We start from the raw sequence: 13,980 nt of genomic DNA, 5'->3' as shown, positions 1-13,980 counted from the left end.
GACTTAATTAATAGAGTTGAGATAGTAATCTTAATGACAAAGTACCCTATGTTTTGGCTCAGTGTTTGTCCTTTGTTGACGGCTTAGTGGGTGCATTCCCCCACTCCTTGACGATGAGCCACCCCTTTGGAGTTGCAGCAAATGAGGCATTAATATCCAGCTGGAGACCCACCAAGCCCAGAAGCAGGACCTCTTCCCTTTCGCAGGCCCTCGGGCTTCGCTGCTTGCACCCCGGATGGCTTCCAAAGCCATGTTTTCGAGTATGTCAGGGCAAATATTAGTATTCCACTTCAGTGTGAGCATTTTGTAATGGAAAGTGTTGTTGTCGTCGTCGTAGTTGTCGTTCCGCTGCATATCCATCAGAGGAGCAGCCAAGCGCAAGTAATGTGTCACATTACAAATGTTGTTTCCCATCCCATCGACCCGTTTGCCGCGTTGCATTTGAAAAACAAAAGTATTAACCACTCAACTGGAATCGACACAACCGTAGAAGCAATAAGCGGTACTTTATTAACTTATCAAGCAGAAGCGAAAATCATGGCGACGGGGGATTTATTATATTATTGGGGAACTAGGGGGAGCAAGAGGCGGATTAGTGCAGCAGCAGCAGGGCATTCGTATAGAAAACCAAGGCCAGATCGCTTATGTGCTGACTATCGCTGTCATCGGCCAATTTATCCTTCGGCGGGTCCTCCCCCCCAACCAGCCAGCTGCCAATTTCCATTACGTTGCGCCAGTTTACAAACTCATTGTAGCCAAATAGCCCGCAGATGGTGGCTGTGGCGGCGGGCAGGCAGGCAGGTAGACAGAGATATGTGTCAGCGATATAAGCAAGGATAAGTGTCTGACTCACCTTGCTCCAGATACAGATCGCGATAAGCCGAAGGCAGCCCCAGGCTCCGGATGGCGTTCTGTTCACGCTCAACCTCATCGCACTGAATCCTCGCCAGCAGCTCGTACACCTTTGGGGGGCTCAGGTGTGGGGCACATGCCTGATGCTGCAGCACGTACAGTAGCAGGACTCTGCGAGCTTTTGGATAAAGGATTGGGCTCTTTCAAGATTTCTAGTAGTAGTACTTACTGGTGAGTCCTCTGGTATCCGTAGGCGGGAGCATCGCTAGTTAGCAGCTCAAGACACTTGGCAGAGAGCAGTTTGCAGTTCGGCGGCTTTAGGTTTACAATGTCCCTTAGGCAAATATCTGCATTATAGCGTAATAATTTATATTATATATATTTTTCCCTTGAGGACCTCACCCGACAACGTCCTGTTAAGCTGTCCTTCGTTCACTACCTTCGAATAGATCTCTGCCAGCTGCTCATACTCCCCGTTGGCATCCAACTCCCCCAATTTCAGAGAGGGAGGCAGCAGCAGGACATTACCTTGGAAGGCAATGCTGAGGACTGCACAAAAATGAATGTGAGTGCACATTTAAATTAATTGCAGGTACAGCGGAATTCCCTTACTTTCCCCTTGGATACCCTGCTCCTGGACCACACCACCCGATCGTTCCCGGATGTCCTCCATCCTGTGCAGCAGATGGTAGTAGAGCTGGCGTTCATATCGCGTGGGTGCCACGTAGCGCAGCTTCTCTGGAATCGACATGGACAGGGCATAAATAAACAGGCACATCCGTCATCCGTATCGCGAGTGCACGGTTCATTAGGCTCACGTTTTATCAGGAACTGCGAGAGCAGCAGGGCAAACGTAGAGCTGGCACTCAGTGCGTGTCCGCAGGAGAGTCCGTCCAGGAGGCGGTAGATGCGATGCGGTAGCTCCTGGTCAGGGTCCCCAAGAATCGGGATCAGGCAGCAGCATCCGCTAACGGCTAGTATTAGGCCAAAGAGTTTCAGGTCCACGAGCAACATGTTGTCGGCTTCCCAGCCCGGAGGCTTCTATGCTTTGGTTACATCCCGGCCACATCGAAGTCACATCGGACGGGTCTTTGATTTCGCCACTTCATGAAGATTAATCGAGACGCATTTGTTCCGGCCGCCCAGTGCGGGGGCGAGCCAGTCGGCAGCCGGCTCTCTTATTCGTCCCCGGGGGGTGCGAGGTATAAAGTTTCTCATATTAATCACAATTTACAACTTGAATACATTACGCAGATTGAAGGATTCGCTTTCAGTTTTGAAAGGAAGTTGGCTCTGGTATGGATAGCATTGAAAATAATATATTTATGAGTACCAGAACCGCCAGGGATATGAAATTAATTTATAAATTATAAATATACTTTATATTATTTGGTAGCCTATGGATATTGCAGGCCACTTCCGGGACATAGGTAAGGAGGCTAGAAGTTTAAGGCATCTGGTTAAACTCGATTGGCTAAGGCTACTAAACAAAAAATACATATTAATCTATAGGATTTGAAAATGTCCCCTTTAGATAAGGATAAATAAAAATAAAGGTTTTTATTACCTGCAGATGTAACGGAATGTTTACATTCAAATAACTTACATGTAGAACTGTGAATTATTTGTAATTTTACCTGCATTCTACAAGTTACTTCACATGTAGAGGAAAAACTATCGATATTATGTTGTCCTTGCTTGACTAGAATTTTCCATACATTAAGAACTCTGATATTCTAATACTCTTTTTTTTTAATTATTTGTTATCTAAATTTTAATTCATTATTATTTATTAAGTTGTTCTTGTACTTGCCCCGAAGCACAAAACAATATATTCGTTCAAGTGGACTTGGGCAGAGTCTTAAAAGTTATTTTTAAAATAAGCTACATTTAATGTTATTAATTAAAATTTTATATTCAAATATTTAGGTTGTTCTCGTATGAGAAATTATAAAACTTAGAACAAAAATCTAATATTTTTCTGTTGTCATTATTATTTATATTTCGGATTAAAAATTCACTGAGTATAAAAACGTCAAATATATTTGTTTCCCCATACGATAACATTTATGCAATCGATACTACCATCGATGACTTGCTGCTCTAACTGTCACCTCTATTTGATAAATTTTCTTTGTGTAATTTTTTGTAGTGAAAATCCGCACAGTTAAAGTACATTCAAACGGCTTAAATCAGAGACTCAAAAGCGTTTCCAATGTCGGAGAACAAGGAAGAGACCCTGGCGAGCTTCCAGGTAAGGCCTTTCAGTTGCCAGCGAGCAGAAGTCTCTCAATTTCGCTGCGCACATTGCGCTGCGTTGCGATGTGCGTGCTGGCTGTGTGGGTGACTTTGAGGGAAAACTCCGATATCGAACTAAACATATTGACTACCATCTGATTTGGTGCACTTCGCAGAACATCACGGGCATCGACGACGTGGGTGAGGCCTTCTCCCACCTGGAGGCCGTCAACTGGAATCTGATGGTGAGTGTGCAGTGTTCCTTTGTTCGATCATATCCGCACATGCGTGGTCACAATGGCTAATTGCGTCTTCCTTTGCCCCTTCGCAGGATGCCCTGAGTCGGGTGATGCCACACGATGATGCGCCGCTGGCCGGATCCATCCAGCAGCCGGAGCCGCCAGCCAGGAGCAGCTTGGCCATGGAGAGCACCAACGGCTTCCTTCCGCCTGGCTACGAAGAGCTGCCCGGGCCGTCCAACGCGGGATTCTTTGCAGCCCTGGAGAACCGGAATCAGAACCTAACCATGCAACAGGCGCACCACCACCAGCAGCAGCAGCAGCAGAGATTTCCCAGTGAGTTAACGTGATTGCGCCGCTTTCGTGCCTTGACTTGAAACGTATCTACTATAGCGTCACAATTGCTAGCCCAGCTCACGTCGAGCATCAACCTGGACCCTGTGTCCAGCCACAACAACAACCAGAATGTGATTGCATTCAACATCCACTTCAACCAGCAGCTCTACCGCATCCGCTTGCCCTCGGAGGCCACAGTTGGTAAGGCTTTTTAAATAAAGCCATCGAGAATGGCCAACTTATCATGCTTAAATTTTCAGAGCAACTGAAGCGCAAAATCTTTGACGTGACCAGTGTCCCTGTGTGCCGGCAGGCCATTCGCGGCTGGCCGCCGTCCAAGGCCAGCGAGGCCCAACAGCCAGAAGCACGCATCGGTAACCTGGACCTCGCGCCCGAAAACGAACTGATTCTGGTGGACCTCACCGACGACGGTTTCATGGACACCGAACAGTGAGTGATCTCCCCGAAGTCCCCTCTTAGAAAAGAAATATAACTCGAATAACTCTTTTAGGGACGAGGTGACGCAACGGTCGGACAAGATATTTACCATTCACATTCAATTCGAGTCGGAGTCGCTAACATTGAGCCTGCCTGGACGCACGACGATGCAGGCGCTCAAGATGAATGTGTTCGACATTAAAAGCATACCAGTACGCCACCAGGAGTGGACCGGCTGGCCCAGCGATTGTGACAACGAAACCACATTGGCTGTAGGTCGACCAATCAATCCGATCAATCTTTAAGTAATAGTATGAATTCGTTTCAGCAATCCGGTATTGAGCTGTCCCACAGATTCACCGTGAGGACTGCAGCGGGTGCGGCCCAGAACTCAACTTCCAACCAGCACAACAACACGTTTGAGTTGGTCAACGTGGACAGTGAGAGTTCGGCGGATGAGTTTGAAGATGCCACGGACTTCAACAACGCCGAGTACACATTCACCGACTCACCACCTACACAGCCGCTCAACAGACACTTAAGTGAGTTAAGATTGAAAGTAACTTGACCCTGCAGGTTTTTAAAAAGTCACTTTTTTTTTAGTACCAAACAACACAGACGACGAGACAAGTGGGTCCACACAGTTCGTCGAAAACTACAAATCGCTATACGGAGAACCGTGTCCAGAGTTCTTTGTGGGTAGTTTGGAAAGCGCCAAGCAGCTGGCCTGCCTCAAGTCCGCCAAGGAGGTAATTGTGGCTATTATTTACCAATGCTGTTATATGTGCTGACGTGGGGTTATCTTTAATCTTTCAGCGTAAACTTCTTGCTATTTACTTACACCACGGCAAAAGCATTCTCACCAACGTTTTCTGTGATCAACTGATGAAGCATGAGAGCATTATCCAGACCTTCAAGGAGAAGTTCGTCCTATTTGGCTGGGACTTGACCTACGAGAGCAACAAGGATATGTGAGCCACGATTAAGAATTATCTTTTTCATTTACTAATGATTTCCGAAATGTGGCTTGTAGGTTTCTTTCCTCGCTGACAGCTTGCATCAGCAGCAATGCCTCGCTTACAGCCAGGAACATCAAGCTGGACAAACTGCCTGCCATCATGCTGGTGGGCAAGAGCCGTCAGTTGGGCAGTAACTGCGAGGTTTTATCTGTGATTCAGGGTACGTCTTGCCGAGCCATTGAAGACGGAATTGAATAACATTACATTCTGTTTTCAGGTAACATTGGACTGGATGACTTGCTAACGAGGCTCATTGAAACCTGTGAAATGTTCGAGGAACAGTTGCAAGTTGAGATCCGACAGGAAGACGAGCGCGCCGCTCGCGATCAGGTGAAGGCGGAGCAGGACATGGCCTACGAAGCAACTCTGCAAGCCGACATGGCCAAGGATGCTGCAAAACGTCAAAAAGAAGCTGCGCAATTGGCAGAGCGCAAGCGCCTGGAGTCCGAACGAGCCGAGGAAGATGCTAGACGGGAGTCCATAAGATTAGTTGTAAGTTAAACTAGCCCACATAAATTGAAAAACTGTTTTAAAGAATACGTTTGCCCGCAGGCTCAACAATCGCTACCTCAGGAGCCGTCCGAGCTGGAGGCGGGCATTTCCAAAATTCGCGTACGTAAGCCCACCGGCGATTTCCTGGAGCGTCGCTTCTACACCAGCAACAACCTGCAGGTAGGTGACGGAGGCGCTTAGTGTCCAAGATTGCCACTAAGTGGAGTATGTTTTTTTAGGATCTTCTTAACTTTGTAACCGCCCACGGATTCCTCATCGAAGAGTACAAACTAATCAGCAGCTGGCCGCGAAGGGATCTCACCGCGATCGAGAGCAGCCAAACGCTGGAGACGCTCAAGCTGTATCCGCAGGAAACGGTTATTCTGGAGGAGCGATGATTCCGCTCATTACGTTAAGGCAATTTCGTTTTGATTGGGTTTAGTTCTCGCATTATTAATATTTTAAAACTGTAGAGTTATCTATCATTTATTACGTACTCTTATTGCGCGGATCTGGCAACGAGTCTATATAGAAAGCATTCACACACAAACACCAACATACCCCAACAACACATTTACCTATATCTATAACGATAAAGATTACTGATATTGATTAGCGGCAGTTAGACATAAATGTTTTATACAACAAGCTACATATTAATCATAGGAGATCCAGCGTAATCCGATCGAGCAGCACGTCCCGTCACCGATCCCCCACATAATATGCATACAAGACAGCAGCAGTAAAAGGGGAGTGGCATAAAATGGCAGCGAATAAGAGAAAAACAAAATTAATGCATTTATGTTGGCTTGTTTTACTTTATTAATAATAAATTATATAACATGTACTGAACGCTCCGCCCCAAGTTACACTTGCGCCTAATTACACATAACAACACAACGCTGGAGGGGAGAAATAGGGGGAATGGGGCGTGGCAGGGCAGAGCCGCGGGCGGAAGGGATTAAAAACAAGGAGCACACAGAACAGAAACGAGTATTGGGATGAGGTGGAGGGAGAGGGACGACAGGGTACACACGGTGCCACCATCTGCATCCAGATTCAGTGTCTAGGACTTGCCCAGAAATTGTTCAATGGGCGCCAGCACCACGAGCAGGATCAGCACTACAACGAACAGGACGAGCACCACGGCATACACTCCAAGCAATCCCTTGCGCATGCCCGCGTACTGAAAAAAAAGAGGGGAATACCCGGATTATAACGATAATGTAACGAAAAACGAAAAAAAATGCGATGAAGTATATTCGTTTACTAAGTTTTTTTTGGATATTCCCAAAGGTGTTTTCTGGATATTTCAGAAATGTGTTTAAAAAAACAAATTTTTGTAAATTTCCAATCGTTAATAAATCAATTTACGTTTTATAATGATTTGAAAAATAACACCCTTATAAAATATACAAAAAATATATACATACACTCGATTGATATTAAGTAAAGATTTACTTACCGGTGCATCCATTTTTCTTTCCATGCTCATGCCATTCCGCATGGCATGCTGATGGTGGTGGGAGAGATCACCCATTTGGAAGTTGTTCGCCCGCTGACTCTGGTGTCGCTCGGAGGCCATTCCAGCAACCTGCCAATGATTTAAACACAAGCCGATCTACACGTTAATGGACATAGCCACCAGTTCTCGAGGGGATGATGGATGACAGATGAATTAGTATCGAATGAATGAACTTTTAGGGACACACAACTAGAACCACTGTACAGGCAGGCGATGCAGGGTCTACTCTTTGTACACTTTGGGGTCACATGAGGAAAAGGGGTACCAAGCACCTGGAAGGGATACACTTACGGAGAATATCAGGTGAACGAGGACATGCACAACCACGAAGCTGACCAGAATCCAGTCCATCCACTCAGGCAACTCGGCCTTTGGCAGTTTCACAGAGAAGAAGATGGTCACAACTGCCAAAAAAAGAGTTTTTCTTGTCAATATAAAGCTCCATCCCAAACTAATCAGAAATAAAACCTACTTCCTAGAATGTGGGCCAGGTTACCGCCCAGCCAATGGCCCCAGTTGAAGTATGGTCGCTTCTTGTCATTCGGTCCCGGACGGAACAGAGCTCCGATCGGCTGGAGGAAGCAGAGAATCACCGTGATCAGGCCGATGATCGAGTGGGCATGCCACACGGCCCTCTTCAGCTCCACCCAGATGAGCACATAGGCGGCTATTGTGAGCGACCAGGTGGTGACCATGAGGAGACGATGCCAGGCGAACCATTGGTCCTTGCCGCAGCTCTGGCTGCCCACCCACGTCTGCTTGAAGTAACGCGCAAAGATGATGCCCAGCGAGGTGGTTCCGATCCAGGCGGCGATCATGAAAGCACCGTGGAGCTGCACCAGCAGCTTACTGGATCCACTCAGGTCCTGCACCTCCGCCAGATTGATGGCCTTACCCGATGGCAAGCGTCCGATGTCGTGGTAGCCCACGCTGTTCTCCTTCAGGCTGCTGCCAGAGGCCACCAGCAGGTGGTACTTGCCATTGCGCAGATCGAAGGTTTTTCCCTGGACACTGGTCACCGCATCCCGTTGCACCCGGCAGTAGATGACGCCGTCCACGAGGGAGGCATCCAGCAGGCGAGCCGAGTTCTGACCCTGAAAATGTTAATGAATTAAATGCAATTAGCAACTTAATACTTTAGTAATTTACAAAATTTAATTAGCCATTTGGGAAAATTATTATCTTTTAATGGAGTCTAGAACCCGACCCTCTATTGGTGGAGAGCTCCAGCCGCTTGAGAACTTACCACAACGGATCGCATAGCCGCATAGGGAGTGGCCGAGGTATATGACGAGTATAGGTTCACCCTACCGTTCTCTGGCACACACTCGGTGGTCAGATCTTCACCCATTTTGGCATCCTCGGAGAGACCGACAGCCACATAGGCAGCGTTGGTGCCTGAAATCGAATGAAATTGGAATCTTAATCTTCTCTCCTCCGTCTATCTTATGACTGACTCACCTCTGCCTGACTGAATCTCGAACTCATAGACATCGCCACGCACCGTCACCACCGCGATGGAGGTGCAGGTCTTGGATGACACACAGCCGTCAGGGAAGCCGAAGCAGTTCTTGTTCTGGCCGCATCCATTGTAAATGGGATCAGAGTTGGTGGCAGCCACATTGTTTGGCGCCACATAACTTGGTGGGACATAGGGAGCACGTGTTGTTCCCGCTGAGGCCGGAGGCCCTTGGGTTGGGAGTGGAACAGCCGTCAAATCACGCCGGACTATCTGGACGGGCTGGGAGGGAACACCCACCCAGAATTCGTTGTAGGATTGAGCAATCGTGGCACTGTGGAGGATATATTAGTTATCTTAGCATTAACCTAAGGGTAATATGACTTACTTGAAGACCACCTGGCCGAGGAAGTCCACCGGGGACTGCCACTCGAGGAGCACCTGTCGCTTGGGTCCGGCATTGCTGTGCGTTGCCGAGTTGTTTACCGAATTCTCGCAGTTCATTAGCTTGATAGTTCCATCACGGGCAGTCCCGAACTGTCCCACTATCTGGTAGGGTGGATTCCGGTTGCGCGCCTGGATCATGTAGCCACCGAAGCTCAGACCCGCCGGCACGCCCGTGAGATCCACACGAATCGTCTGGCCTTGGCCGACAGTCGTGGAGGAGGTCTCCACACTGAAGGGCGACACGCTGCTCTGGGGCAGCACACTGCCGCCGGAGTGGAACGGTAGCATGGTGTCACACACGGTTTCCGGAGCACCTTGCGGGAGACTCTGGCCCGGATCCGGCCAGGTGGCCACCGCCAGCAGAGCCGTCGCCAGCGCCAACCAGCCGCGCTTCGTCAGCGGCAGCGTCATCGTCATATAGCACCTGTCGTGGATGGAGCAGAGACAATGCGAAACTCTGAGTTGGAATCGAATCGGAATGGAGTGATCAGAAGCGAACCGTGTCCCGGCTTCCGTTGCCCCCAAAGTGCCGCCAACTCTCCCCTGTTCCCTACTCCAATATAAACAATCTGTAACCATCGTCAGACATTCGTCATTTCCATCTTCTGTCGTCTCTCGTCTGTTTAATTACCATGGCATAAATAATTGCCACCCGGTTATCGGGGGCACGTTTCCAGCGAACCCAACTAGACAATAGAGGAGCGAGGAGTGTGTGTATCTGGACTATATATCTACATACTCGATAGCAATCAAAGTATTGACAGAAGGCTTCTAAATATATGGTAGACTCTTTTGGTGTGGAACCATGACGGGGAGTCTACAAAGTTGGGGGAAAGGGGTCTTTAAAGTATATCATAGTGTTTCTATCTTAATACTTATTTAATTTCAAATTCCTAATTCCTATAGGAATAAATTACTTAATGCTAATTGCTTTTTGTTTATTGTTTAATCAGAGATACAATGCTGAAGTTGTACTTCCTGAAAATGTTTTGAATGCCTCCCATTTTTGCAGTTAAATCGCTTAATTATTATTATTTTTCTATTAACTAATGATTTTTTATGGTAAACCTTAATAAAAAACCTTGACTTGAGATCCTCTAAATATATTCATTTCCTGAAACAAGATTCCCATCATCAGTATCTGCTTGATAACCAGAAAAGTGAATAAAACACTCCATTTACTTTGCTGTTCGCCCTAAATCAAGCTGCACTCAATTAATTACGAATGCTGCTGCTGATGCCATCCGATATCGGCCGAGATTGTGTTCCAGCGATAGGGCTATATTTAGAGGGGCGGCGGATGTAACGCTTAACACCGTTTAGCTTTCAAGCGCTGGCCACTCCGGGCTTATCACCTCGCTGCTCCTGGTCGTCAGGCACCACTGCGTATGCGTAATGTTTGTAATAAGCGCACATATAGTACAATTATTAGAATAATAAATCGAGTTAATGGTTTGGCGGTTAACTAATTAGCCGCTAAGCTGGTGGGGCAAAAATTAAGCGTTTACTGGGGTGTAGGCAAATCGCTCGCCGCCTGTCAAGGGAGTTTTTTTACGGGGGCCACCACTTTTTGAATATGTTTCACTCGCCCCCGAATTGCTGATGTCGATATTCGCGGGTGATCGCCACATTAACGAGGTCAGTTCCCTCGTGTCTGAGTCAGAACATGACTTTTGCTTTCGTCCCCAAGATCTCGGCTTCGGATCGATGAGGAAGTGAGTGGGCACAATACATATATTATGCTGGGTAGCTGCGTATCTGGTATTTTCCCATGTGCTGTCGTGGAATACAGATGAAGGTGATTCATCGAGGAGCCGCCACTTCGCGAGTCTGGGTTCCCTCTGAACTGCCCGCTCCGTGCCGAGAACGTGAATTGAACTTGAATTTGAAAGCGTTTACGATTAACCTTGGGCTGTTTTGTATCTGCGCCATATATGTGTGTTTTTTTTATATTCATTTGCCTTTCTTTGAAATGCCAGCCAAATGCTAATTAAAGCCCAGGTTGAACTTAAGCTCGATACACTCATTGTTTTGGGACTCAAAATTTGGCATTTTAATAAAGAGTTTGATACATAAGAACCGCACAATGGGCGAGGCCTTGGAAGTCAGAGTTATATTGATTGCTAGTGATTTATCTAAAGAGCATTCACATTCACCTAGACCTTCGCGGAGGAGCTATCTATCTATCGGTAGGTGCATACACATGTACCTCTGTGGCAGTAGCTCGTTCCCTAGAAGGTAAAGTGAAAACCGAAAGACCGAAAATTTCACCGACTGCCGCGGTCGCACAGCAACAAAAACGATAAATGCTTTCCATTAAATTCTTGGCACATTAATAAGTGTTTCGCAGCCATATAGCCGTTGGCCCCCATGGAGGAGCTACTCCATGGACTTGTGGCTTTTGTTTTTGAACGTGAGACAAAACTGATTAGCGACTTTTCCACAACAACAATGAGCCATTATGTGGGCCCGAGCCCGAGCACTTGACTCTAACATGTTCATTGTGTGGGCTATATAGTGTTGTATATACATATTTATATATAATATATATGTGCACACATAGACCTGGTCATGCCCTTGTTAAAAAGCCAGTTTTGAAACCCGTACAGCAGCGAATAATCGCGATTTGAATGCTGTCGGTGTCGGTGTGTGTCTCTCAGTCCACACACGGAATATATCCACTCGAACATATTTGACAGCCCAACTCTAATTGCTCCGATCAACGTTTAAGCCTGGGTTTGGCTACGGCTCGAGTTGGCCATATTCGAAAGGTATGTAGATCGCAGCCAAAAGGTAAACGACTCCGATTGCTTACTGCCAAATCATCCACTTCACGGCTTGCGTAAGGTGGTTCTCTCTCAAGTGGCTAGCGGTTTATGCTCATAATTGGCAATCGTAATGTAAATTGATAAGATTGGTCTTGACATTGGTTAGTCCTAGTTTTTATCACCCAATCACTAATCACTGACAGAAAGCAAGCCTATATCTCCGTGTATTTTTACCCCCCTTATCAGAAGTTAAGCGTGAGTCGTCGTCTGGGTAATTCTGGGTAATTTTGAAGCACACGCCAGCCGCAGCTATTGGCTTTTGACCCCAAATGGGGGAATGGTGGTGGGGATCCGGTCAAGGTGGTCAGCATAGTTCCTTTGCCATGGCAATTGGCCATTGCAACCAATCTTGGCCGGACATCGCGTGCCAGCACTTGTGTAAACTGGGTTAGCACTCCGCCATGGTGCCCTGTTGTGCCACCCTTTTTCCAGGTATCCAAGCAGCTCGATGACCCTCCCTTCAACCGAATAAGTAGTGAATTAACCAAAGGGTGGGTTCTTTATAGTTTGTGGCAGGACTTCGCTTGGGTTCTTTGCATACGAAAAAAGATTGATCAACATTTGCTCAATCAACTGGACTGGCATGTGTCAGAAGGGGTCCTAAATTAATGCTTAGTCTATAGGTGGAAAAACATGAGAGACAATTGCTTTTCCGGCCCCTTGCCCATCCATTAACTTGCGGCTACTAGTTGATACCATATACCATATATTAAAGAAGTATTTTAAGTATAATGGAAAATTAGTTAGAGGAATGTCTAAATTTTGTTATGTATAAGATCTAGAAATGTAGTTCAACAATGAAATAGAGGTCACAACATTGAATTCACTCCACGTATTTTGGCATTTATTGATTGCTATGCTTAAATTCCTTTTAAATAAGTTCACTGTCGTCGTCAGCTAAGTAAGAATTAATTGTCTGAGATACGAGCAGGTGTGTTGGCGCTATAAAGCTTTGGAAAATGTGGTGAGAAAAGCGACTTGCTTAACGACTCGTTTATTGATTCGAATATGCACATAAAATCGCCATTAGATGACATCACGGAACGTAACGCAGATCATCTGGAAATGACCAGAGGAGCACTCCAGACGGCAAAATATAAAAAACAGAAACTGTAACAATTGTGGAGCTGTCGCTAATTATGACTACAGGTACCAGCGTAGAAAGTGGCTCTGTCACAGTTGATTTATCAGCAAATGCAGTTGCAGTTGCGTAAGGCACTGGACACATGGCCGCGAGTGTGTGTGTCTCTGTGCTCAATCCCGAATAGGGACCAAGGCACGTTCCGAGATAACACCGAATGTCCATCGTGCCGTGCCTTGTTTACATCACCATCTTCGCGCAGGCGCAACACGACGCTTGACATCACTCACTGCTCACTACAAACTTGCTTAATTAATGATATATACACCTCCATTGTGCTAGAAGACTTGCATTGCGTCTTGCCATTGAAATGTGTGTGCGAAAAAAACAAAATAAATCTATGCAATCGCCGAAAGGGGAATGGGAAAGAGGGGCCTGTGATCTCAGCATCATTAAATTCCGAACTGAAACCGGTTTCACTGTACATGCGACATAGCTGAAGTGGAAAGAAACAACAAAGCCACGGCTCAAAAGCATTAACTTTGGAATTTTTATGAACTGATTAGGGAATCTGTTTCAAGTTTATCACCATCTCCCACTGACACCAGATCAGGCCGAATCTTAAGTTCACTTTCGACGGCCTGCTGCCCTCCAATTGCATATTATTGCAGACGGCATGTGGCACTTGTCGAGTGGCACTGGCACACCTGCGCATAGGTAGAACCCATTCATTGCGAATAACTCAGGCTCAAGACTGGAAACCCGTTTGTCAAGGCACACGCACTAACCTAAAATCGCCGTCAACAATGTTCGAAAATCACCGCGTTAGCTTTTTTTTTGTGTACGTTTTGTTCAATGGACTCCGGCACCGATGGAGCTACAAGTTAACCAAACCGAACCGCACAAATTGCCGCCAACGACTGAGCCAGTAAGTTGTCGGAGAGCGCGAAATACAGTCGAGAAACACACTAATACAGGTGTCTCGGCCAAATATCGATAGTTCAGTCCATTGAGAGCGAGCTTTAA

The 13,980-nt window shown here is 46.6% G+C and overlaps 3 protein-coding genes across 5 annotated transcripts; 1 reads left to right on the top strand and 2 right to left on the bottom strand.

Moving 5' to 3' along the window:
• Window positions 1-469: 469 nt before the first annotated feature.
• Window positions 470-2,280, bottom strand: LOC110188940 (uncharacterized). The gene is made up of 6 exons (XM_020958879.2): window positions 1,671-2,280; window positions 1,465-1,590; window positions 1,255-1,401; window positions 1,082-1,199; window positions 854-1,023; window positions 470-777 (listed from the first exon to the last, which is right to left on the bottom strand). The coding sequence occupies exons 1-6, from the start codon at window positions 1,864-1,866 to the stop codon at window positions 593-595; spliced, it is 942 nt and encodes a 313-aa protein (XP_020814538.2). The 5' UTR covers window positions 1,867-2,280; the 3' UTR covers window positions 470-592.
• Window positions 2,281-2,841: 561 nt separating this feature from the next.
• Window positions 2,842-6,466, top strand: casp (Fas associated factor casp). 2 transcript variants are annotated; one of them, XM_020958842.2, is made up of 13 exons: window positions 2,842-3,106; window positions 3,267-3,335; window positions 3,422-3,665; window positions 3,723-3,866; window positions 3,926-4,115; window positions 4,177-4,375; window positions 4,432-4,645; window positions 4,707-4,852; window positions 4,920-5,074; window positions 5,137-5,282; window positions 5,340-5,614; window positions 5,675-5,794; window positions 5,854-6,466. In XM_020958842.2, exons 1-13 carry the CDS (start codon window positions 3,068-3,070, stop codon window positions 6,010-6,012), a joined length of 2,100 nt encoding a protein of 699 aa, XP_020814501.1. In that variant the 5' UTR covers window positions 2,842-3,067; the 3' UTR covers window positions 6,013-6,466. The 2 variants fall into 2 exon arrangements, with proteins under 2 accessions (XP_020814501.1, XP_020814502.1); XM_020958843.2 differs by having other exon boundaries at window positions 2,924-3,106; window positions 3,738-3,866.
• LOC110188921 (ferric reductase 1) lies at window positions 6,413-13,912 on the bottom strand. 2 transcript variants are annotated; one of them, XM_020958844.2, is made up of 8 exons: window positions 13,743-13,912; window positions 8,987-9,469; window positions 8,601-8,932; window positions 8,386-8,537; window positions 7,612-8,233; window positions 7,431-7,543; window positions 7,080-7,235; window positions 6,413-6,800 (listed from the first exon to the last, which is right to left on the bottom strand). In XM_020958844.2, exons 2-8 carry the CDS (start codon window positions 9,460-9,462, stop codon window positions 6,681-6,683), a joined length of 1,971 nt encoding a protein of 656 aa, XP_020814503.2. In that variant the 5' UTR covers window positions 9,463-9,469; window positions 13,743-13,912; the 3' UTR covers window positions 6,413-6,680. The 2 variants fall into 2 exon arrangements, with proteins under 2 accessions (XP_020814503.2, XP_020814504.2); XM_020958845.2 differs by having other exon boundaries at window positions 7,080-7,208.
• Between the last annotated feature and the right edge of the window lie 68 nt (window positions 13,913-13,980).

This window comes from Drosophila serrata, unplaced genomic scaffold, assembly GCF_035046125.1.
Source record: "Drosophila serrata isolate PLE 108 unplaced genomic scaffold, ASM3504612v1 contig_184, whole genome shotgun sequence".
Taxonomy (NCBI): domain Eukaryota; kingdom Metazoa; phylum Arthropoda; class Insecta; order Diptera; family Drosophilidae; genus Drosophila; species Drosophila serrata.
Note: the sequence above shows the minus strand (reverse complement) of the source record. Positions and strands in the feature narration are given on the sequence as shown.